Below are 26,720 nucleotides of genomic sequence, written 5' to 3' on the forward strand. Positions count from 1 at the left end.
CAAATCAAAGATATCTGAGATATCACCTCACCCCACTGAGAAAAGCCCACATCACAAAGTTCCAAAGTTGCAAATGCTGGTGTGGATATGGAGAAAGGAGAACACTTTTGTACTGTTGATTGGATTCCAAACTAATACAGCCTTTTTGGAAAGAAGTATAGTGAATCCTCAAAGAACTCAAATTAGACCCTCCATTTGATCCCATAATTCCATTCTAGGCCTCTACCCAGAAGAAAAAAAATCCTCTTATCATAAGGACATTTGCACTAGATTTACAATTGCCAAGATGTGGAAACAGCTTAAATGCCCAGCAACCCAGGAATGGATTAACAAACTGTAGTATGTGTATACCATGGAATACTATTTAGCCATAAAAAGAGAGAGACTTTACATCTTTTGTATTAACCTGGATAGAGATGAAGCACATTCTTCTTAGTAGAGTATCACAAGAATGGAAAAACAAATATCCAGTGTACTCAATACTAACACGAACTAACTGGAGACAATCTAATACATAAGAGAAAAATTTAATTCAAGTTGGGGGGAGGGTGAATGAGGACAAGGGGAAGGGAGATTGGTGTGCTCCTACTTAATGGGCACAATGTAAGGGGTATATGGCACACCTCTTGGGAGGCAACTGTAAGAGGGGCTCTACTTAAGAAACGTAAACATTGTGACCTAGTTGTTTGTACCCTCATATTAACCTGAAATTTAAAAAAAGAAAAAGAAATAAATATGTGCACTAACGATCACCTGTTTGCATCCAAATGTTTTTAGGTGTACATACAGTAAATAAAAATATAAAGGGTGCCAAAAAGATATACACATTTTAAAAAATTAAAAAACAATTAAAATTGTAATACACAAGTCATGTTAGACTTCTGCAACTGCGAGAGGGCCCCATTTGAGGGTGCTCAAATGTGACTTGTATTCCTCTTTTGCTGATAAATTTTGAGCATGAGAATTTTAAGATTCTTAAAATGTGTATACATATTTTTGCACCCTCTGTAGACTAAATCATGGTGTAGAGAATCTGCATAGAGAATATTATGCAGCTGTACAGATAAAATGATAAAGATATAGTCAGTGAAAAAACTGTATGTACTATATAGTGATACTATTTATGTTTGTCTGATGCTATTTTGGGACTCCAAGCATCTTTACAATGACCTTTTAAGGTCCCACTCCAATCTAAAAGTTGAGTTGTACTTGACTGACACATTGTCAGTCAACTTGGCTGACATTCGGTTATGAAGACATTTATTTAAATGAATATTAATTTTTTATTTTGCCCTTGAAAAGCCCCTATTTCTAGTTATCTTTATCTATGCATAAGAGATTAAAGGCCCGCCTGAAGGTACATATGCAAACTGACTTGCAGAGCCAGTCTTTCAGAGTTACTGTGCCTGGCTCTGATTTTCAGACAATCCTTTAATTCTAAACACTTCCAGGCCAGCAGGTCTGAAAATGAGGGGCTAGGGATACAGGACGAATTATACCTTTTGAAGTCCGGTCAGTCCGAGGCCGCGGAACCTCTGCCCCTAACTGAGACATTTCTTTTTGTTTTGTTGTTGAGACAGAGTCCCACCCTATGCCCCTAAGCAGAGTGCAGTGCAGTGGCGTCGGAGCTCACTGCAACCTCAGACTCGGGCTGTGGGCATCCCACTGCCTCAGCTTCCGCAAGCCCCTGGGATTACAGGTGCTCGCCGCGGTCCCCGGCTCGGGTTTTTCCATTTTTTTAGGAGTGGTGGTGGTGGGGGGAGGGGTGTCTCACTCTCGCTCAGGCTAGTCTCGAACTCCTGAGCTCAAGCAATTCTCCCTCCTCAGCCTCCCACAGTGCTGGGATTACAGACGTGAACCACCGTCTCTGCTCGCAAGCGCTTCCCGCGGTGGCGAACGCGGAGAGTCCGCCTACGATCTCCAGCCAATGGCTACACTTCTGCGCTCAGCTCCGACAACTCTGGGCCAATAGACGGAGGGCTACTTTTTTCATCCTCCTACTGTTCTCTTCCAGCCAATCAGAAACATTTTTCAAATGTCTCCCTTCCCGGAGGAGCTCAAGCTCCGGGGAGGCTGGCTTCACTTCCGGGCCGCAGCCTGGCGCAGCTACGCATGTTGCCATAGCGACCATTTTACGTTACTGGTTTGTGGTTTTTATCAAGGTGGCTGGGCGATTGCGGGGCAACTCTTTCCCGACTCCCTCTCCGTCCCCTGCGGCCGAAAGGCCTTAGCAAATACCGGGGGTCTGGCCTAAGATCCGCGTTGCCCAGTGGAGGTGAGGGAAGGGATGGCTGCAGAAGAAGAGGACGAGGTGGAATGGGTGGTGGAGAGCATCGCGGGGTTCCTGCGAGGCCCGGACTGGTCCATCCCCATCTTGGACTTTGTGGAGCAGAAATGTGAAGGTAAAACGAACAATCCTTTCTCACCTCTTTCATGCCAGCAGGAAGATGGTGACTGCAAACCATCTCTTTTCCCTGCCTCCGCCTCTGTCGGCCAGGCCTAGAGCTGGTTGTGTGGGAGGAATTGCTTTCACTCTGCCAGTGTTTTCCTCCGCGGACCTGAAAATGGGAACCGTGACTCCTCTCTCCTTGGACGCGATCGCATGTCTAATAAACGTTAGACTTTACTCCTGTGCTCATTCTTCCCACCGTACCGTGTACTGCAGATTTTTGTCCTGGGTAGGTGGGCTATTTGGTGGGCTTCTTGAACACCTTCACCAGTGATGTGGGAGGAGAAGAGGTCATTTTACTTCTGAATTCCTAGCGTTCGCCTTGAGTAGTCAGTTTAGGAAAGGAGAAATGATTCAGCCCAGACCAGCAGTTGCTGTACAGGAGGGTAATATCACTCCTGCAGGTCCAGAGCCAGTGATCTCGGTGCCTCGTATCCCCCTTGTTGATTTCTCTGGTTATTGGCTATATAGAAAATGAATGGGAGGTGGTGGTTATCTTCTAACAAATGAGACGTATTCTCGCTTAGAGGTCTACATTCAGTTCTTGAAGACAAATTGGAGCCCATTCGGGGCAAAATGAACCAGAAACCATGTCATATGAATGAGCGCCCACCTGTTCTTGTGGTGGTTTAGCCAGGCAAGACTTAGGGTAGTCATCTACTCGTCATTGAACGTCTTCCTTATGTTGTGGATGTTAGACTTGGGTAAGGTTCAGTGGGATCGAGTCTTAGCAGTTGGTACAAGCTACAGGGAAACAAATTTCTGTGATGGAAGTGCTTCGAGATGGGTTAGTCGGCCTCAGAAGGTAGTGACTTCCCAGGACACGAGCAGTATGTGAATTGATCAGATAAAGACTTCATGGAGATGTTACAGGGGATTCCCCTATCCAAAGGTTGGTTTTCCTGGATGACCTTTTGAGACCTTTCAACCCTAAGATTCATGAATCTGGTGAAGATGAAATTTAGTTTGACCACTGAATGTTTTCATTACAATTCTCATTGCTATAATAAAAATGCAAATAATAGTTAATTAAGTGTTGTAGTTTTTAAGGGTGTTTACAAACAATAAATTCTATTTGTACTCTTTTTGAGAATTTAAAATACCATTATGAGACTGATAAGGAATGTGGGATTCTGACCTCCTTTAGCAGAAAGAAGAAATTATGTCACCTTTTGATTTTATTTGCCCCTGAAACTAAATGCTGAAATGGACAAAAAATTAAAATTAAAGCATTGTTCGTCTTTTTATCCCCAAATGTCAAAATTGACTACATCTCAGAAATAACATACCTGATTATGTGATTTTGCAGAGAATCAGTAATTCACAGCCTTATAAACATGTACTGTGCTTTCAGAATAAACTGAAAATAGTTTTCAGTTTCTGCTTTATTGCTTGTATGTACAGTGTTACATAGAGCAATTGCCAGGATAAATAAAAGTGACATGCCAGTGACACTTGAAGTAACTGTTTATACTTCACTGACTTGACATTATCAGGGTGCTATTCTATACCACAGATCATCTAGTGACTAGTTTTATACAACTTGTGACATCAGCCTTTATTTCTGTGAACATGTATTGAGTGTGTCCTTGGGTCAGAAGGTGGGGATAGAAAGATAAAACAAAATCTTGTGATTGAGAAGTTTATAGTGTAGTGGGGAAGACAGGCAGGTAAACAGATTACGATACAAAGTTTTGGCAGCTGCTATAATAAAGGTAGGCATATGGTGCAGTACATACACATATAAGAGTTGAGAGGCAGGGATCTAACCAGCCTCAGAGTTGAGTGGGTAGCAGGTCACGGAGGATGTGCCACTTGGGAATATTCTGAAGATGTTGAGAGAGTAAAGGAAAAGTGGGTGGAGTAAAGCACGGGCATGGAGGTTTGAAAGTAGGTTGTATTATGTTTGGAGGTGTTTCAAGTAGTTGTGTATTGTTAGGAGTGCAAGGTTTGGGTTTTAGAGTGGTGGGGGATAAGATGGGATCTAATCATGAAAGTCTTGTCTGACTTAAGGCTTTTATGCTTATTCTCTAGATAATAAACAGTTGTTAAAGAGGTTTAAGCCAAAAATTGCAGACGTTATTTTGCATTTTCAATTTTTTTCTTTTTCTTTTTGCAGTTTTTGGCTTGGGCTGGGTTTGAACCCACCACCTCCAGTATTCGGGGCAGCGCCCCACTCCTTTGAGCCACAGGCGCCACCTCTTTCTTTCTTTCTTTCTTTCTTTTTTTTTTTTTGAGACAGAATCTCACTATGTTGCCCTTGGTGGAGTGCTGTGATGTCACAGCTCACAGCAACCTCAAACTCTTGGGCTGAAGCAATTCTCTTCCCTCAGTCTCCCAAGTAGTTGGGACTACAGGCGCCTGCCACAAATGGCTATTTTTGTTGTTGTTGTTGTCATTGTTGTTTAGCAGGCCTAGGCTAGATTCCAACCCACCAGCCCCAGTGCAGGTGGCTGGAGCCCTAACTACTGAGTGATGGGCACAGAGCCTAGTTTTGCATTTTAGAAAGATCATTCTGGGAGAATGAAACAAGTGTTTATTGTTTATAATTCATGAGTTTGTCCTGTTTCCCTAATTAGATTGTAGCTTTTGGAGAGAATGTGTATCTTTTTTATCTACATTGTTTCACACATAGGATCATTGAGTAAACATTTGCTTTGGTTTTACATGTTTTAACTTCTTTATTGATCTACCATAGCATAAATGGCCTAATCACTTTCCGTAAAATTTGTATCAGCAAATTTCCAGTACAGTAATGTGGAGCCTGATTTAATATTCCATTAAAAGTTTATGGAGAAATCATTGCCTTATATTATTGATTGAAAAAAGTCAAATTAAGGGCGGCGCCTGTGGCTCAAAGGAGTAAGGTGCCAGCCCCATATACCAGAGGTGGTGGGTTCAAACCCAGCCCCAGCCAAAAACTGCAAAAAGAAAAAAAAAAGTCAAATTAGTATTTTTCTTAAGTATGAGATCATGTTTGTTTTAAATATTTTCTCAAGTAGGGGAAAAACTTGTTTACGATCAATGGCTTACATTTATATATATTCATTTATATTTTTGATATTTTTGAAGAAACATTTCAGGGATTCAAAGTTCAAGAACTAGGTTGTAAGAACATTCATTAGTAGATGTTAAGGAGTAGATTTGTAAGGAGTAGATTTTTATATTTGCCTTAATAAAAGGATTTGTTTTTATACTATGTAATATTTTCTTTTAAATTTAGTTTTTGATGATGAAGAAGAAAGCAAATTGACCTATACAGAGATTCATCAGGAATACAAAGAACTAGTGAGTATTTTTTTCCACTAATTTTTAAAGATAATTAGGATGATATTACTTTTAGCCTTTTTAAATTAAAAAAATGGATTTTTAAAATTATTAAAATTTTTAAAATTTTACGAGCATCTAGTCTACTCTAACAATATTACCAGTTATATTAGGCACCAGGGGTTCTCTGAGTCTCATTCTTATGACTTCTTATCTCTTCTATTCTACAATCTAAGAATTGGTTTGACAGCTATTTATAGGTTCTTCTGCTGATGTATCCAGGGATATGTTAGTTATTCATTTACTCATGGTTGTTTTGTGATTTTTAACAATGCCTCTAGGTAGCAGAAGACTTGTGAAGTCCATGCTGAATTTCATAAAGTCATGCTGACTTTAATTATGTCTAGTAAAGGAAATAAATTTTCATGTGATTTTCTACAAAAACTTACTTTTTGTTGGTGAAAGATAATGTCATTGCCATGTTATATAGTATTATGTAGATTCATATTTATAAAAAAAGTATTTGATTATACTTTTCTGAACTCAATACTTAATATGCAAACTGCATATTTAGAATTTTTGTATATAATTATATAAGTTAAACTTTCTTTTTCTAGGTTGAAAAGCTGTTAGAAGGTTACCTGAAAGAAATTGGAATTAATGAAGATCAATTTCAAGAAGCATGCACATCTCCTCTGGCAAAGACCCGAACATCGCAGGTTTTTGCTTTTTGGTATTCTGCTAACATACAGTTTTGACAAAAAATGTCCAGAGTTTCCTTAAATTTGGGTATTTGATTGTCAAAGAATAATATTTTAGGCATTGTGAGAGGTGAAAAGGTAATTCATCATATATAGGTTCTTTTTTAGAGCAACCTTGACCAATGATAATTTGAGGCATTAATGAACTGATGTAATTAAAAATGAACTTTCTGAATTTAGAACTATAATAAGATGACAGATTTTTTTTTTAAAGATCACAGGGTTTATCCAAAGTACTCCCTTATTTACATATTTATATAGATTATCGATAATTCTACAGTTGTTTCTTATTTTAATCTCAGCAGATCTAGAGTCTGTTAGTTCCTGGGGCTTCCTTCTCTTGGAACTACTTTTTTGTCTCATTAAATGTGCAGAGCTGAGATGAAGTCAATAATATGTGGATTTATAACTAATGTTTATTGAGAACTTGTGCTAGTTAATGTTTTAGGAACTTGACATGTCTTATCTAGTTTAATCTTAGTAACACCTCTTAAGATATTGTACCATTTAACTTTCATTTAAGGAAGGAGAAAACTAGCCTGGTGTAGTGGCTCAGGCCTATAATCCTAGCACTTAGAGTGGCCAAAGCAGGAGAATTTCTTGAGTGCAAGAGTTTGAGATCAGCCTGAGCATGAGGAAGACCCTGTCTCTACTAAAAATAGAAAAATTAGCCAGGCATTGTAGCAGGTATTATAGTACCAGTTACTCCAAAGGCTGAGTCAGGAGGATTGTTTGAACACAGGAGTGTGAGACTATGACTGGGCTGATACTAAGCAACTGGTCCAAAGTCTACAGCTAAGTAAGTAGTAGAGCCAGTATCTGTGCCCAGGAGATCCAACTGAGAGCCCTTGCTCAGAGGTTGAGGACAGGGATATGTTGCTACTCCCAGGTAGTTTTCCTCTCAAAAACTGGCTTTGGCATCTTCTCTTCTGCCAAATAAACTGTGATTCCTTAGCAAGATATAGTGCAGATTATCTATGACATAATGTGACCCCAAGTTGTAGTTTTAGCCTTGATCTCATGCTGTAGTTCTTCACTACATTATATACTACCATCATTCCAGACCACTTGCTCTTATAAGCATCCAGGTATCTTGCTTTGTTAATACTGTCTCTTAAACTGGAATGTACAGCCTCCTCCCCAATCCACTCCACTATCCCTTCTCTAACTCAGAGAAATCTTTCTCATCATCAGGGTCTGACTAAAATGCTACTTGTGGAGAGCAGCTTTGCTACTTCTATTCAGACCAGAACCCATTCTCCCTCACTACTGGGTACTTATTTATTTGTTTATTTAACTGGGTACTTTTACATTGATATTTCTGATACTCTGCCTTGAATTATAGTTTCCTACAAGCCTATTTGCCCTGTTATAAATCCTTTGAGCTGTTTTAGTATCTTTTTCCCCAGCTCAGAGATGAAAACTTAGAATGTACAGCCCTAATTCACTCCACCATCCCTTATCAATAAAAGTTTATTATCAATAACTTTTGGCAGGTTATCAATAAAAGTTTATTAAATTATCTTGCTATTATGGCCTGGAAGAGCTTTCTTGCTGTTATGGCCTGAAAGAGCTCATTTAATCCAGCACTTTCTGGTATGGTTCACTTTTTTTTTTCTTTTTTATTTGTACCGACAGAGTCTCACTTTATCACCCTCAGTAGAGTGCCATGGCGTCACACAGCTCACAGCAACCTTCAAGTCCTGGGCCTAGGTGATTCTCTTGCCTCAGCCTCTTGAGTAGCTTAGAGTACAGGCGCCTGCCAGAATGCCCAGCTTTTTTTTTTGTTGCAGTTTGGCTGAGGCCGGATTTGAACCCACCACTCTCGGTATATGGGGCTGGAGCCCTACCCACTGACCCACAGGCGCTGCCCCTGGTTCACCTTTTACAACTTCTCATTTAAAGATCCCCTCTGTTGGCTCGGCGCCTATAGCTCAACCGGCTAAGGCGCCAGCCACGTACACCTAAGGTGGCAGGTTCGAATCCCCAGCCCGGACCCGCCAAACAACAATGATGGCTGCAACCAAAAAATAGCCGGGCCTTGTGGCGGGCGCCTGTGGTCCCAGCTACTTGGGAGGCGGAGGCAGGAGACTCACTTGAGCCCAGGAGTTGGAGGTTGCTGTGAGCTGTAATGCCACGGCACTCTGCCCAGGGGGACAGCTTGAGGCTCTGTCTCAAAAAAAAAAAAAAAAAAAAAAAGATCCCCTCTGTTTCTAGAGATAGAAAATCTTTAATATCACATAACATTAAATAAATAATACTATTTAGGCTGCCTGCAGTGACTTATGCCCTCTGAGAACATGTTCCTAGCATTCTGGAAGGCTGAGGCAGGTGGATCTCTTGAGCTCAAGAGTTTGAGATCAGCCTGAGTAAGATAGACACCCTGTCTCTACCCAAAATAGAAAAACTAGCTGGACATTGTGGCAGGTGCCTGTAGTCCTAGCTACTTGGGAGGCTGAGGCAAGACAATTGCTTGAGCCCGAGTTTGAGGTTGCTATGAACTCTGACACCATGGCACTCTACTCAGGTGACAGAGTGGCACTCTGTTTAAAAAAAGTTATTATTGATATGCCTACATTAAAAAAATAAGATGTTATTAGTTTATAATTCTATGAAATACAGTTCTTTTTAATTCTATGATTATATAATTCTACAAGGTATGAACACATAATTTTGGTCTGAGTAACAACATCAGGCTTTTTTCTTTTTTTAGTTGAATAGGAACAATTTTATTGAAAACTATTAACTGATATCTAAATTTCTTTTAAACCATTGGTATTTGTTTTTATTTTCTTTCTTTTTTAGGAGTACTTTTCTGCTTTGTTAACTTGTTAACCTCTTAAGCTATTGTGAATGAGTCTAAATTTGTGAATGAAGGTGTTCACAGTAATAGGAGACACCAACTATCTTTTGTTTGCATTATCAGGATAACTTTAAATTATTTGTAAAGGTAGAGTGTATCAGAGTTTTAAAATATTGTTTTCAAATTAAGATCAGCATACCTTTCACTTTTATTCTCCAATCGTATTACACACAAAGAGGAAAGCCTACTAGCTGTAAGACCTCAAGACATAAGCTACTTTACAGTTTTACTTTTTCTTTAAGTTTATTTTTAAATCTGTAGCATTTCACAAATTTGCGTGTCATCCTTGCTCAGGGGCCATGCTAATCTTCTCTGTATTGTTCCAGTTTTAGTGTATGTGCTGCCAAAGCGAGCACCTGTTTTACTTGCTTAACCATTTTGATTCTTAGTTTCCATATCTATCAAATAGGGATAGCATCTACTTTGAAAGGTTTTTGTGACATTTCAGAGCTAGTGTACATAAAGCATTGAGCACAATGCCTGGTGTATCTCAGGTGGTCTATAAATAAATGGAAGCACCTCTTGATTAATGGTAGCTATTTTAGTGGTTGATTAGCAGCGTGCTAATTAGGCCAGGGTCATGGATTCAATCCCTGTGTGGACTAGTTAGCATTATTCTCTACTGCAGCAAACTTTTAGATAGCAGATAGCAATATTGAATCAGAACAAGGCTGTCACCATTACTGGAAAAACAGCTTGAAGCACATTTACTGCTTGGCAGCAGTAATATTTTATGTGTTTATACCTGTAGATTAAATTATGCCAATATGAAGCACTGATGAATGAACTAAAGAAACCAGTTGGTTGCCCTAGGTAATTTACCAAGTCATTTTTGTGTTGGTTTGGTTTGCTTAGTTCGGTTTTGAGTTTCTAAATTAGCTGCCACTTTCATTGGGTATCTAAAATACATCTGAAAAATTCTTTTCACCTGTTTGCTCATCATTGCCTTAGACCACTGATCCTGGTATACTCTGTGTATTAAAGCCAGGCAGAGAGGCAAGGAGTGCATCACATAAAGAGCTCTAGTTAAAAAACAAAGAAAACACAACTTTTTAACAGTATGGCTTTTTTGGTTGTATATGTGTAGTTCTAAAAAAATGCCCATGAATTAGGATATCCTTCTAAATAGTTCAGAAAAATATGGTGTAATAAATACTGAGATTTATTATTCCAATCATCTTCAGTTAAACTTTGGATTTTTTTTTTTTTAATGAGACAGAATCTTACTTTCTTGCCCTTGGTAGAGTGCCGTGGTGTCATAGCTCACAACAACCTCAAACTCTTGGGCTCAAGTGATCCTTTTGTCTCAACCTCCCAAGTAGCTGGGACTGCAGGTGTCTGCCACAACGCCCGGCTATTTTTTAGAGACAGCATCTCACTCTTGCTTAGGCTGGTCTTGAATTCCTGAGCTTAGGCAGTCTACCTGCCTTGGTCTCCCAGAGTGCTGGTATTACAGGCATGAGACACTGTGCCTGGCCTTAAAGTTTGGAATTTAGATTAGTGAACTTTGATCATTCTGAAAAACTGTGGTATTTTCCAGTTGAAACAGACAAAACTGACTTCCTTCATTGCTTGTGTTTTTTGGTGAGGATAAAGCTATTGTTAATTTCATGTATGGCCAAAGCCAGGGACTTCTAATGGCAAGAAATGAAAGTATTTTTGTTTTTGTTTTTTACTTGATTTGCTGTGACCTTTTTAAGATGGAAATAACACTTTCAGAAACATTTGTTTTATAATAATAGTAATTTGGGAAAATTATTCTTTTTTATCAATAATTTGCCCAGTTGAAAGATTACATATGTAATGTTACCATTTACTTTCTAAAAATATGCACAAGATATTTATTTAACAATATTTTGTGTGAGTGCTTGTAAGATTTTTAAAAAGTAATAGACTTTATTTTTTAGAACAGTTTCAGATTTATAGGAAATTGAGCATATAGTACTATTTCTCCAATTTAATATTTCCCTCGCACCATTTGGTACATTGTTATAATTCATAAACCAATATCAATACGTCATTACCAATTAAAGTCTGTAGTTTGACGTTTGGTTTCTCTCTTTGCCGTTGTATAGTTCTATGGGTTTTGCCAAATACATGTCATGTATCCACTGTCAGGTGTCATACAAAATAGTTTCATTGTCCTAAAAATTTCCTGTGCTTTACATATGCATCCCTTTTGGTCTTGCTCTAGACCCCTGGCAACTGCAGGTCTTTTTATTACCTCTATGATTTTGCCTGAATGTCATATCATTGGAAACATAGAGTAAGTGTCCTTTTCAGATTGGCTTCTTTCACTAATCAATGTGCATTTAAGGTGGTTCTATTTGTGCCTTAATAGCTCATTTCTTTTTATCACTAAATAATATTCCATTTTATGGAAGTACCACAGTTTGTTTACCTATTTACTTTTTGAAGGACATCTTGATTGTTTCTAGTCTTTGGCAATTATGACAAAGCTGCCATAAAATGTAGGCTTTTGTGTGGATATAAAGTTTTCAGCTCATTTTGATAAACACCAAGGATTCAGAGAAGATAGACCTGGGGGTGGGAGAACACCTAGGAATGGGGTTGCTGAATCACAGAATCAGACAGTTTAGCTTTGTAAGAAGTTGCCAAACTGTCTTCTAAAATGTCTGTACCATTTTGCATTTCCAACAGCAATGACTGGGAGTTCCTGTTTCTCCATATCCTACTCAACACTTGGTATTGTTGGTTTTTTGGATTTTAGCATTTCTAAAGTGTCTAGTGGTAACTCATTGTTTTCTTTTGCTCAGTTTTTAGTTGAGTCATTTGTTTTCTATTTGTTGGTTTAAGAGTTACTTTCATTTTTTGAGAGTTTATTTCTAATTGTTGCTTTAAGAGTTGCTTGGATATCCTTTATCAGATAAATGTTTTTGGAAATTGCAAAATTTTTCTTCTGTGGCTTTTCTTTTAATTCTCTCAACAGTATCTTTCACAGAGAAGAAATTTTTTAAATGAAGTCTGCTTTATCAATTTTTTTCTTTCATTAGTTATGCTTGTTGTATTGTGTCTAAAAAGTCATTGCCAAACTCTAATTTTTCTCCTGTGTTACCTTTTGGAAGTTTTGTGTTTACATTTAAGTCTGCAATCTATTTTGAGATCATTTCTGGGAGAGATGTAGGGTCAATGGTAATTTTTTAGCATGTGGATATCCAGTTGTTCCAGTACCATTTACTGAAAAGACTGTTGTTTTTCCCAAAGATCCATTGGCTGTGTTTGTGTGGGTCGATTTTTGGGTTCTATTGGGTTCCATTTATCTTTTTGTCTGCTATGTAACCAATGGTACACTGTCCTGATTATTGTAACTTTAAGGTAAATTTTGAAGTCAGATAATGCCGGTCCTCTAACTTTGTTCTTTGTTCAATTCTACAATATTGTGTGACTACTCTGGGTCATTTTCCTTTCCACATAAATTGCAGAATCAGTTTATCAATATCCATAAAATAACTTGCTGGGATTCTGATTGGGTTTGTTTGACTCTATAGGTTGAGTTGGGAAGAACTGACATGCTAACAATATCAAGTTTTCCTCTTTATGTAACATGGAATAATTTCCCATTTATTTAAATCATCTTTGATTTCTCTTATCAACTTTTTTGTTTTTCTCATATAGCTGTTATGTATCTTTTGTTAGATTTATTTCCTTCCTTCCTTCCTTTTGAGAGGGATCTCTATCTGTTGCTAGAGATAAGAGTACATTGATGTCATCATAGCTAACTGCAACCTCAAACTCCTGGGCTTAAGGCATCTTCCTGCTTTCAGCCTCCCAACTAGCTGGGACTATAGGCACGCACCACTATCCCTGGCTAATTTTTATAATTTTTTGTAGTGGTGTTGCAGGGAGGTGGGTTCAGTGGCAGGGTTTTGTGTGGGAGCAAAGTGCTGAGATTACACGTGTAAACCATGGACCCTGGCCTAGATTTAATTTTAAGTACAGTAGAGCCTCTGTAAATTGACCACCCAAGGGACAGTAACAAACTGGTCAACATAGGTTAAGTGGTCAACATAGGGAACTAGGCCTAGTGTACTGGTACGTATATGTGGTACACGTCCTGTGTAAGAAAATTAGGTCAACTTAAGGGGGTGATCAATGTAGGGAAGTGGTCAACTATGAAGCTTCTACTGTATTTTCTTTTTGTGGTACTAATATATATGGTGTTGTTTTAAATTTCAAATTCTAATTGTTTATTGCTGGTAAGTAGGAAAGCCTTTAACTTTTACGTAGTAACTTTGTATCCTGCATCTTTGCTATAAGTGCATATTAGTTCTAGAAGTTTTTTTTTCTTTTTTTCTTCTTGAGACAGGGTTCTGCTCTGTCACTCAGGCTGGAGTGCAGTGGCATGCTCACAGCTTACTGTAGCCTTGATCTCCTGGGCATAAACAATCCTGCCTCAGTCTCCTGAATAGACTATAGTTATATGCCAACACACCTAAAATTTTAAAATTTTCTGTAAAGACAAAGTCTCACTATGTTGCCGAGACTGATTTTGAACTCCTGGCTTCAAGGGCCTCTCCCACCTTGTCCTTCCAAAGTTCTGGGATTATCAGTGTGAGCCACCATGCCTGGCCCAGAAGCTTTTAAAAATTTGATTAAAAATTTTTTTTCTACTGATACTCATGTCATCTATGAACAAAAACAGCTTTATTCTTCCTTTTCAATCTGTATACATTTTATTGTATTAGCTAGGACTTCCAATATTATTTTGAAGGAGAATGTGAGAGTGGACATCTTTGTCTTGTTACCTAGCTTAGTGGGAAAGTATCTAACTTGTTACCATTAAGTGTGATGTTAACTGTAGGTTTTTAAAGAATAGATGTTCTCCATCAGGTTGAGGATATTGTTCTCTATTCCTAGTTTGCTGAGAGTTTTTTTGTGTGTGTGTGTGTGTGTTGTCAAATGCTGTTTCTGCATCTGTTGATATGATACTTCTCTAGTCTGTTGATATCCGTTATATTGGTTGATTTTCAAATGTTGAACCAGCCTCGTATATGTGGAATAAATCCTACTTTGACTGGGGAATGATTATTTTTGTATATCACTAGATTTAATTTACTGACATTTTGTTGAGGATTTTTGCATCTCTGTTTAAGAGAGATATTGATCTGTAGTTCTTCTTTCTTGTAATGTATTTGTCTTGTTTTGGTATCAGGGTAATGAGGGCCTCATAGAATGACTTGTGGAGTATTCCCTCCCCTTTTATTTTCTGGAAGAGATAGTAGAGAATTGGTATAATTTCTCCCTTAAATTTTGAGTAGAATTCACCAGTAAACCCATCTGGGCCCAATGCTTTCTGTTTTGGAAAGTTATTTAGTTATTGATTCTGCTTCCTTAATGCATACAGGCCTATTCAGATTATTTCTCTTTGTATGAGTTTTGGCAGGTTGTGTTTTTCAAGGAATTGGTCCATTTCATCTAAGTTAATCAAATGTGTGGACGTGGAGTTATTCATAGAATTCCTTTATTATCCTTTTATTATTCATGAGATCAGTAGCCCCTCTTTCATTTCTGATATTGTAATAGTAATTTGTGGCTTTGCTTTTTTTCTCACTTAATCTAGCTAGAGGTTTATTGATTTTATTTATCTTTTTAAAGAATCAGCTTTTGTTTTCATTGATTTTTCTCTATTAATTTCCTTTTTGTCAATTTTATCCATTATTTCTTCTGCTTACTTTGTTTTTAATTTGTTCTTATTTTTCTAGTTTCCTACAGTAGAATCTTAGAGTATTGATTTTGGATCTTTCTTTTTTAAAAAAATATAGTTACACACTGGTTAGCAATAATACATTCTGAGAAATGAATGATTAGGTGATTTCTTTCTTGTGTGAACATCATAGAGTGTACTTATAAATGCCTAGGTGGTATAACCTATTACATATTTAGACTATATGGCACAGTCTATTGTTCTTAAGCTATATACTGTACAGCATATTACTGTACTGAATATTGTAGGCAGTTTTAACACAGTGGAAAGTATTTGTGTATCTAAACATACCTAAACCTGGAAGAGGTAAGAGTGAAAATAGGGGGTGGTGCCTGTGGCTCAAAGGAGTAGGGCGCTGGCCCCATATGCCAGAGGAGGTGGGTTCAAACCCAGCCCTGGCCAAAAAAGAAAAAAAAGAGTGAAAATAGGGTATAAAAGATAAAGATGGGATACCTATATAAAGCACTTACCATAAATGGAGTTTGCAGAACTGGAAATTGCTCTGGGGGCATCTGTGAGTTAATGGGAAGGCCCAGCACATTACTGTACACTGCCATAGACCTTATAAACTCTGTGTACTTAGGCTATCCTAAGTTTATTAAGATTGTTTTCTACCTTAGCTTACTGTAACTTTTTTACTTCATAAACTTATAAATTTTTAAAAATCTTTTGATTTTTTTTGTAATAACAGCATAAAACAAACACATTGTACAGTTGTACAAAAATATTTTTCTTTGTATCTTTATTCTATAAATTATTTATTTATGTTTTATTCTTTAAAATTTTTGTTAAAAACTAAGATACAGACACACACTTTAGCCTACACAGGGTCAGCATTATCAATATCACTTCTTCCACCTCCACATCTTGTCCCACTTGAAGGTCTTCAGGGGCAGTAACACGCATAGAGCTGTCATCTCATTGATAACAATGCCTTCTTTTAGAATACCTCCTGAAGGACCTATCTGAGGCTGTTTTACAATTGACTTATTTTTTAATAAGCAGGAGTAAACTCTCAAATAACTATTGAAAGTATAGTATAGTAAATACATAAAACAGTACCAGACATTTATTGTCATTTTCAAATATTATGTGCTGTATAATTGTATGTGCTATACTTTTCTGTGACTGGCAGTACAGTGGGTTTATTTATACCAGCATACCATAAACATGTGAGGAATGTGTTGCACTATGATGGCTGCGATGTCACTAGGTGGGAGGAATTTTTCAACTCCGTTGTAATCTCATTGCTCAATCACTGACCAGAATGTATATGTATTTAATGCTGTAAATGCTGTAAACTTTTCTCTCAGCATTGCTTTTGCTACACCCACCAATTTTCATAAGCTATCTTTTCATTTTCATTTAGTGAGAAGTAATGTTTTAAATTTCTATTGAGACTTCTTTAATCCATGTGTATTTTAGAGTGTTTTGTTTAATTTGTGTTCACTGCTATCTTTTGTCAGTGATTTCTAGTTTTAATGACATTATGGTCTGAGAGCAGACATTGTATAATTTTGATTCTTTTCAATTTCTTAACTTGTGTTTTGTGGTCAAGAATGTAGTCTGTCTTGGCAAATGTTCTGTGTGAGCTTGAGGAGAATGTATTTTTCTGTTGTGTGCAGCAGTATATACATGGCAGTTAGATCCAATGGACTGAACGTGTGGTTCAGTTCTGTTCTGGCCCTTACTGATAGGGGGTCTTGAAATTGTGTTTGTCTTTTTCTCCTTATAGTTCTATTTTTGCTTCACACATTTTGGTGCATTGTTGTTAGGTAGATATACATAAAGCATTGTTATGTCTCTTGGAAGTTCACCCTTGTATCACTATATAATGCTCCTTTCTATTCCTGATGATTTTTCCTGATGAGGTTAGCTTTGTCAGAAATTAATATAGTGGTTCTTGCTTTCTTTTTTTAAAACAACTTTATTAGGATATAATTTGGATACTAGAAATTCACCCTTTTGAAAAAAATTTGAATTATGGTAAAATACACTGAACACAATTTACCATCTTAACCATTTTTAAGTGTACAGTGTAGTAGTGTTATGTATGTTTGCACTGTTGGGTGACTAATCTTTAGAACTGTTTTCATCTTGCAAAACTCTGAAGCAGGTTCACTGTATGCTAGTTAACCAACCTTTGAGCCCTGTGAAACAGAACACACTCATATGCAGCAAGTTACGGGAAGGAGATTTATTTTATTACTTACAGATGTGCAGCAAGGGATGACAGATGACTGTGGGTCATTGTGAGCCAGTCCCTAAAAGTTCAGCAAGCTGTCAGGTGGATGGAGTCTCATCAACACATACCCCAGTTGTACCACAGATGAGAGACCATGAAAGACAGCTGCACTGGATTATACTGTGTATACCTTGGGGTCACTGGACTCACTGGCCTAATATGTCGAGGGACATCCTGTTCTGGGCAGGGCACTGGAACAAGCCCTGGCTCTTTCGTCCAGGTTTTCCCTTATCTCAGGATGTTGCATTCCCAGCACATTCCACAGCTATTCTGTGGAACTGCAAGCAAGAAAGGGGAGAGAAATGCCTCAATCCAAGGCCACCTGGAGAACAGTCCTGCAAAATGGATACTCTACACCCATTAAACACCAACTCTCTCCTCCCCCAAATCTCTGACTACCTCTATGAGTATGATTATTCTAGGTGCCTCATATAAATGGAAGCATACAGCATTTGTCTTGTGGCTAGTGTTTTGTATTTCACCTAATGTCCCCAAGGCTCATCTTTCTTGTAGCATGTATCAGAATTTCTTTTTTTTTTTAAAAGTTGAGTAATTTTCCCTTGTATATGTACCGTATTTTGTTTATTCATTCATCCACTGGTAGACTCTTGGGTTGCTTCTGTAGAAGTTAATAATGCTCCTGTGAACATGGTTGTACAAATAGCACTTTAAGATCTTGCTGTCAGTCTTTTTGAGTATATACCCAGAAGTGGAATTGCTGGACCATATGGTATTCTATTTTAAATTTTCTGGTGAACTTCTATACTGTTCTCTTTAGCAGCTGCACCACTTTACATTCCCACCGACAGTGTGTAACAGTTCCAGTTTCTCCACATTCTTGCCAACCCTTGTTATTTTCTGTTCTTTGAGCAATGGTTATCCTAATGGGTGTGTGATGGTATCTCATTGTGGTTTTGATGTACATTTCCCTGATGATTAGAGCATCTTTTCTGTGCTCATTGTCCATTTGTATATTGTCTTTAGATAAAGTTTTATTCAACTCCCTTGCACCTTTTTTCAATCGGATTGTTTGCTTTTTTCTTGTTGAGTTGTAAGAATCCTTTTTATATTCTGGATGTTGGTCCCTTATCAGATATGTGATTTGAAAACATTTTCTTTCATTTTGTGGGGAGCCTCTTCATTGTGCTGATAATGTCTTGATACACAGAAGTTTTTAGTGTTTTGTTTGCTGATTTTTTTTCCTAGACGTCCTAGAGATGGACAAAAGCTTTTTGTTTTACCGAAGTCTAAGTTATCTATTTTTCTCAGGATTTTTGATCATTACTATTCTGAGAAGGCTGTAAGAAATGGAGTCAGATCTCATTTAAATGTCCATCTATGTTACTTGATTAAATAGTGTATCACTAAGAAATACAGAGAACTGGCTGAGTAAAGTGGCTCATACCTGTAATCCTAGCCCGATGGGAGGTGGAGACAGGTGGATTGCTTGAGCTCAGGAGTTCAAGACCAGCCCGTGCAAGAGTGAGACCTTGTTCCTAAAAGAGACAGTCACAAAGCTGGTGCATAGTCCACCTGGAAGCTGGCTTTCGATATCAAGGGCTGATTTTCTCTCCCAAAGTAACAATGTTTCTCAAACTTTAATGTTAAAGAATTACCTGGAGACATCCCTGGGCACTCATCCTCCATGTAGCTTCATTGTGTCCTATTTCTCATTCCCTGCTTTGGGGACCTCTGGATAGTATTTGTGAATTTAAGGGGAAAGAAACATTCTGGGTTTTTCTCCTGCAGTTGAGTCCTTGTAGATATCCCCGAGAGCTGCTTTTACATGTTTCCTTCATTTTGCTGCACTGCAGGTATCTAGGATGTGAGCTGTTTGCTGGAGGAAGTGCTCCCTCCTTTTCCAAATAGAGCGCTTTGATGGAGCTGAGGAGTTGAGGTGTTCCTTATGACATATGGCTGCTCCCTCCCTAGTAAATAGCACAGCCTCCGTTGTGTGTGGTCAGCCTTTCTATTACTATCATGTAAAGCTGGAAAAAAAGAGGATACGATCTGAGTTTTTGTTGGATTTTCATGCATTTCATATCTTATTCTACTTCTTATTGATTGGTTTGGGAATTGGTATATGCATGACTATATAATATTCTCAATAGTTAAGGAAGTATTCACTTGGATACTCTATTTTCTTTTTCTTGATTTATTACACATTAATTAATTAATTTATTTATTTTTGAGACAGAGTCTCACTGTGTCACCCTGGGTAGAATGCCAGGGTGTCATAGCTCACAGCAACCTCAAACTCTTGGGCTCAAGAGATCCTCCTGCCTCAGCCTCCCAAGTAGCTGGGACTATAGGTGCCTACCACAATGCCCAGCTATTTTTAGTAGAGATGGAGTCTTGCTCTTGCTCAGCTGGTCTTGAATTCCTGAGCTCAAACAGTCCACCTGCCTCAGCCTTCCAGAGTGCTAGGATTACAAGTGTGAGTGAGTCATTGCACCTGGCCTTTATTATACTTTTAAACAGTAAATTTCAAGTGACAGAATATAAACCAATTAGATATTATTTTGGCTTAAAAATTCATATGCTGAAGTAGTAACTTTAAAAAGTATGCCAGATTCCTGTGTTGTTTTTCAGAGTCATTTAGCACTGGCTTGTTTGGAACAGGTATCACTGACAACCTTAGCTTCTGGAGGCATGGGGTTTTGGACAGTCAACCTCCTCAGGTTTCTAAGTAAAATTTTAAAATTATCCTTTTGAGTCACCTAATTATAATAATAATGCAGCATTCTTGAATGAATGCACTGGAAATGATTTAAATGTGTGGGAAATAGTTTTAAAATTGAATCTTCATTTAACGTTCAGACTTCTTTCCACAGGCCATTTTGCAACCTGTGTTGGCAGCAGAAGATTTTACTATCTTTAAAGCAATGATGGTCCAGAAAAACATTGAAATGCAGCTGCAAGCCATTCGAATAATTCAAGAGAGAAATGGTAAATTGTTGAATTTAGAAATCTAAGTGCTAAATGCCTTTTTTTTTTTTTTTACAGTTTTGACTATTCTGATTCTAATGTAGTCTTAAATGTAGCTGCCTTGTGTAGGTTTATTTCAAGCTAAAACATCTTTGGCTGATTTAAGAGATTTAAGAGTGTAAAGCTTCTGATCTATATATATTTGACATCTCAAACAAAGCAGACCAGAATTGGATTTAATGATGGTTTTGATTTCAGAGAGCTTGAGTTTGTGCTCAGCCATTGTGTTTATAAATTCAATATTTCTTTCTTTCTTTTTTTCTTATTGTTGGGGATTCATTGAGGGTATAAGAAACCAGATTACACTGATTGCATTTGTTAGGTAAAGTCCCTCTTACAATTATGTCTTGTCCCCAAAATTCAATATTTTTGAGTGGTCAGAGTTACAGTTACTGCTGAGAGATGGTGGTTACTCTTCTCCTGTTTATCATTGTTAGAACATTTGTAGGAGACAGTGGTTCTTAAGGCTTAGCAACACTGGAAGCAGTTGGAGTGTTTGTTGAAACACATATGGCTGCCTCCCAGTTTCTGATTTTGTAGGTGTGGAGTAGGACCTGATAATTTGCATTTTTAACAAGGTTCCAGGTGATGCTAAAGCTGCTGGTCCTGGACCACACTGAGACTCACTATTCTAAGGGAACAGGCAATGTGATTGCACCAGTGTTGGGTAGAAGAGGAAACAGAATTTAAAGCCCTAGAAACCCTCCTTCTCCTTGGCCTTATCTTTTCCTTGACTTTGTGCTCGAACTTAACTTTCTGCAGTTCTTCCTTCTTTTGTTCTCTCATGTGTAACTGAACTGCATTTGACATTCTAACTCGAAACAGCCAAGTTAACTGTACTTCTTGTTATTGTACCATCTCCTTTTCAACCCGGATTCCCATCTCTCTTTCTGGCTCTGGTAATCTCACCTTAATCTCTATGCATTCCTTTGCTCATGGATTGCCACTGATACCCTTTACCTGGTCTGTAACCTTTTTAATGGTCTGGCATCAGGACTTTTCCTTTGATTGTTTCTATAGTTCAGTTATATTGTTTGCTCTTAGGGTTTTGGATCATGCAACAATAGGGCTTCTGTTGTAGGGTGAACAAGAGAATGTTGCAGTGCTCGACTGGGGAGTTTGCTTGTCATTTGTCTGATATGAGTAGAAACTCTCTCTCTTAGAGCCAGCCACCATGATAACCATCCACTAAGATCCTAATATGCTTTCCCCAGCAAGTAATAGAACTATTGCCTTTGGGTAGGAGATAACACCATTCTAATCTTAAAGAATTCATGACAGTGTTGTTATATTGGTGTAAAAAAGTTTGGAAAATAGTTTATCTTTCTACCATGGCTTACTCTATAAAATTCTTTCCTATAAATTTTCCTGGAACTATGGTTTATTCTGACCTATGGGATAGAGGATTTTAATAATTATGCTAGTAAAATTTGTTTTGAGGGCATCAGTTTTGATAAAAAGAAATAGTGAAGTTGACATTGGTGTTCTAGTTTCCAATTTGGAATTTAAACTGGAAACTTACTGAGATTTTAATAAAAAGGGAATAAATGCATATGGTTCAGGCTGCCCGTAATGGAATACCCCATTGAAAATGGCCTAAGCAATTTGAAATTATCATGTCATAGAACGAGAAGTCTGGAGCCAGGGAGAGAAGGAAGATAGGACAGGGGGTGACTGAGTGGCTCAGTGATACTAACAAGGACCCTGACACTTTTTCTCTTTACACCTGCCGTCTTCAGATCTTCTCTCATGGTCCTGTTGATCAGGACTAGGGTCATTTGCCTTTTTAAACCATCTGGCAGGGAAAATGAGAAACGAGATCACTGTGATTGGATTAAGCCAACCCTGAGTCACTCTCTTGGGGTTGGGGAGCTGCCTGATTACTGCAGAAAACCTGGCTTATGTTAGCAAGGGAGAGGAGGGGGTGATGTGGAGCAGTGGCTGCTGTCACACAGTGTAGGATAGTTTGCTCACATTTAAACTTAGACTGATGCAGAAGAACCTCTGCAGCTGACCACCTCTCTGCATTGACCACTCCATGAATGACCTAATCTTCACAGACTGGACATGCACCATGTGTACACATCAGTACAGTAGACCTACTGCCTTATGTTGACCACCTCTGTATGTTGACCAGTTTATTACAGCCCTTGGGTGGTCAACTTACAGAGGTTCTAATGTATTTAATTTCTGCTATGGAATTTTTAATACATTATTTAAGAATATTGCTTAATTTAGATCTAAGGGTCAGTATCTTAGATCAATGGTGATTGTACTCAAAACTACAGACTGTGTGAAAATTGCCTTTGTATTGAGAAAAATTCAAAGGCTGTCTGGATTTTTGGTTGTATCTTATTGAAGAATTTTGGGAAAATGCAAATTAGATCATTATTTTGATGCTTTTGAAGTACTTCATATGACTATTAATTTTTCTATAGTACTTTTAATTTTCTGTAGAAAGAGTATTAGGAAAATAATAATTTTGTATCTTTTGACTGAGCCACAATGCACTTAAGATTGATGGGATGTACAGATGTCAGTTTTCTGGTTGTGATGTTATACTACTGTAATTTTGCAGGACGTTACACTGGAGGAGACTGGGTAAAAGTACATGGCATTTTCTGTATCATTTCTTTATAGCTGCATATGAATCTGTCGTTATCTCAAGTGTTTAATTTTCAAAAAATGCATTTAAACAGCAGGGGATTAGAATTATAAAGCTACTTTACTTTAGAGCATGTCCAAAAATCCTATAGTCACATATAGATACAGAAATGGAAGGTAAAAACTAAGAGATGTTCTGCTAATGTTATGGAATGTAGTAATTATAGATATGAACAGAACACTTACTGCCTGTCTCCTTGCTCCTCAGGAAGATATAAGTAATAATGTAAATTAAACTAACATTTTAAATCACTTGCCATGGATTTTTATTTTCTTGGGGCTGAAGTTGGTACCGCCCTGCTTTATATTTATTAGACCAATATCTGAACAGAAATTGCAGGGGAAAGATTGTTTTATTCATCCTTATATCCCCCGATGGTTGCTTAGCACCAGGCTTTTATTACATATAGTAAGTAGGTTCCCTTTCAGCAGCATTTGTTGTAGTAAGAATGAAAAGTAGGAAATGTTGTTTCAGTTAATAAAATTGTATTTTGTTTTGTAAACTTCCCATTTAAGGGACACCTTTGAGAGCATAGTTTTATTATTAACCTTAGCTTAATGATTTCAGTGGTATATCCTCAGACACTATATGATTATGGAAGATAGTAGCTTACATTAATTTTTGTTGCCACACATTGTTATTTTTAATAGCCAATGAAAATAATTATTAAGAGGTATTTCTAGGTAAACTTGTGGCATTATTGGTGGGGATTATTCCATAAAATGAGAAAAGTTTGAAAAGATGATAGTTGAAAAGATATAGCTTGGAATGTTTTTAAAAGTGATTTTAAACTAATTTGTACTTGACCTAGAATAGAGAGAAATAAAACTTTTTTGGTTGAGTTGATATTCTTTCATGTGGTTTTTGGTTTTGAACAGGTGTATTACCTGACTGCTTAACAGATGGTTCTGATGTGGTCAGTGACCTTGAACAGGAAGAGATGAAAATCCTGAGGGAAGTTCTTAGGTACCCTTCTTTACTTATTTTTTTACTGAATCATTTGTAAAATTTTAATATCTATACGTATGGTTTTTTACCCAGAAAATATTATGAACTAATAAAATAGCTAAATTCTCTACTGAAGACTATCAAAATGACTTATCATTTTATTTTTATTTTTAAAACTTTTATTTTTTTAAGGCCAGTAAGTGTTTTGTCATTTTATAAGTGTGTATATGGTGTATTTCTTAATGGATAGGAGAAATTATTTTCAGATAACTTATACCACATTATCTCAAATTAGAGGGTCTTTTCCCACCCCCATCAAAAGAATAGGAAAGTAGACAGAAATGGGAAAAAGTGAAACTGACCCAGTCTGATCCCTGGAAAACAATGTACTCCTTGGCTTCTGGATCCTAGTACTGAAGTGGCTCATTGTAGGTGTCTCCCAGTAGGAGGCTGACCACCCAGACCCCAGATGGAGGAGCTGACTGGGTGACAGTAACTGTAAGGGAGGGAGGACAGTGAGAGGCACCCACCCCAAATGAGCAGCTTGCTGGTGTCTTCCTCTTCTCACTTACATGATTCTCAGTCAGATGTCTGGCATGGAGTTTGCAGCCCACTAATAGTGCCCACGCAGGAACTAGGAAAGCTTAGTGGACAGTTATTTTTTCCTTGGGCTAGAAATGCCCTGACCTTTATGGGAATTTTGGAAGGGAATTGCAACTCCTAATTTTTCAATCTCCAGTGAGAGTGTACTAGGTTTAAAGCAAAAAAACACTTGCCAGCACTGAGTCACCTGCATAACTGGGCCTTGACCTGTGGGGATACTGCTTCAGCTGTACTGTGAGACATGACCATCTTCTAGCATCCTGTAGTCCCCTTACCTATCCATCTTGTCCCAACCCCAAAGCAGAAGAGAGGATAGGCAGAACAGTGGTTAAGAGGATGGGGCTGGGGGAAACTATGGCAGGAGCTCCAGGATTCAGTGGGTAATTTCAGGGGATTTGAGTGATTATGGGGAAGGAGGCAGATGTGTGGGTGAACTCAGCCCTTTACTGCCAGATCCTTCTCTCTGGGAGGATGAGAGGGGCAAATGAGAGCCCGAGACAGTACAGAACACTTTAAGTTTGTAGGTTGGAAGAGGTAAGGGTGTTTGGTTCAGAGGACTGGTAAAGTTTTGGCTTGGATTGGTTGATTGGTGGTCTGAAAACTGGCCAGCACTACATTTATAATTTATTTTCTAAGTGCTTTTGAGGGGGAGGATACTACTGTATAAGTAGTAGAATTTAGTTATGAATATGTACAACAGTTGACTTTGATTATTTTCCTAAATCAGATTGTGTGAGTACACTGTTCACAAAAGTTGATGGGGTTTGGCATGGTGGCACGATGGATGCTTTATGATAGCTCAGATGCCACTGGAAAGGAGTAGAATGAGAAGAGTAATGGCTGTTACCAGGAGGGAGATAAGTGATCTCTCTAAAGGTAGTCTTTATTCATAGGATTTGCCATTCCAGTTTGGGTTTAGGATTTCAAATCTGTTGATCTTTGATCAGCTGGGATTCATTCAAATTTCTGGAAGAAATGGATAGACTGGTATTTTCTGTTGCTAACTACGTTATGCTTGTGTGTGCCTACATACATGTTGATGGAGGTGATTGATTGTAAGTCACTTTAGAGTAAGGCCTGATTATTTTCCAACTTGTGTCCAAAATGCCTTATATGATAAGCTGAGGTTAGTATATTGCTTGTTCTTTGGCCAAAAAAGGAAAGTTTACTTTTATACCTTATTTTTGTATATTTCAGAAAATCGAAGGAGGAATATGACCAGGAAGAAGAAAGGAAGAGAAAAAAACAGGTGCTTGAAGAACATATAATAGAAATATTTCATTGCTGTTATCTCTTATTAAGTTTACACCTAATTTTTGCTGTTAAAGTTTAAGGTTATATGGAACCACACAGTTTCTCAGAGTATTCATATTTTCCCAGCAAGTTTAAGCATTTATATTTAAATTTTTATATATTTTTTAATATAGAAAGTATATACTTTCTTACAAGACTCTATACTTTGTTTCAAAGAAAATTACTTTTCTTATAACTTATTCATTTTATAACATCCAGCAACCTATGTTTTAAGTTTCATAATGGAGACCAAGATTATTAATGCCAAAAACTGTAATACTGTTCTGATTAGGGGAGGTTCCTTATAACAATTCTCATTAATTTTATGAATAAAGGAAGATTAAGAAATCCTTTTACTTTCCTATTCTACTTGACTTTTTTACTGTGTAGAAACAGCAAGTACAGCTACATCCAAAGGTACCCTGTAAGCTTTTATATTACTCCGTTGAAGCTGAGTAATTCAGTAACATGTTCCCTGGCATACCGTTCTTCCATTAAGAACCATTTTCATAAGTGCCTAATCTTGCCTCAGGATAAATTAAACTTGTATCTTGCTGTGGTGAGGGAAGTTAATATTTATTCCTTCCTCTCCCATTTTCTCACTGTCTCTCTTATGTTTTCCCAGTCTTCCTGAAGGGGAAGAGAAACCTAATATAAACTCTCTCTTAATAACCTGAGAGTCATTCCTTCCCCCTCTCCCCATCACTATTATACATGCTTGTACCATTTCATTGTCATTGAAAAACCTACTTTACCCCAAGGTACCCAGGAAGAGCAGAAGGAGGAAAGATGCTTTAAGGTTTAGAGGTGATTTAGTATCTTTGAGTAAATATTTTTTTGGTAAATGGAGGCAAAGTTCTTAGCTATTAATAAGGATTTTAAAATACAAGGATATAGAACAAAAACCAATTTC

General features: G+C 37.6%; 1 protein-coding gene and 1 non-coding gene across 2 annotated transcripts in view; one reads left to right on the forward strand and one right to left on the reverse strand.

Annotated features, from left to right (window-relative positions):
- The first annotated feature begins 2,078 nt into the window (after positions 1–2,078).
- Positions 2,079–26,720, forward strand: part of CFAP36 (cilia and flagella associated protein 36) — a 37,298-nt gene continuing 12,656 nt past the window's right edge. Inside the window, exons 1-6 of the mRNA XM_003787930.2 lie at positions 2,079–2,402; positions 5,673–5,737; positions 6,334–6,435; positions 20,145–20,259; positions 23,842–23,929; positions 25,712–25,763. Coding sequence (XP_003787978.1) covers positions 2,288–2,402; positions 5,673–5,737; positions 6,334–6,435; positions 20,145–20,259; positions 23,842–23,929; positions 25,712–25,763 — 537 coding nt within the window. The 5' untranslated portion in view covers positions 2,079–2,287. The remainder of the gene's footprint in view (positions 2,403–5,672; positions 5,738–6,333; positions 6,436–20,144; positions 20,260–23,841; positions 23,930–25,711; positions 25,764–26,720) is intronic.
- Positions 9,590–9,696, reverse strand: LOC111724591. Its single transcript, XR_002772861.1, has one exon. It is a non-coding gene; the product is annotated as a U6 spliceosomal RNA (small nuclear RNA).

The sequence above is a fragment of the Otolemur garnettii genome, unplaced genomic scaffold (genome assembly GCF_000181295.1).
Source record: "Otolemur garnettii isolate 467f Iridium unplaced genomic scaffold, OtoGar3 scaffold00024, whole genome shotgun sequence".
Lineage (NCBI taxonomy): Eukaryota > Metazoa > Chordata > Mammalia > Primates > Galagidae > Otolemur > Otolemur garnettii.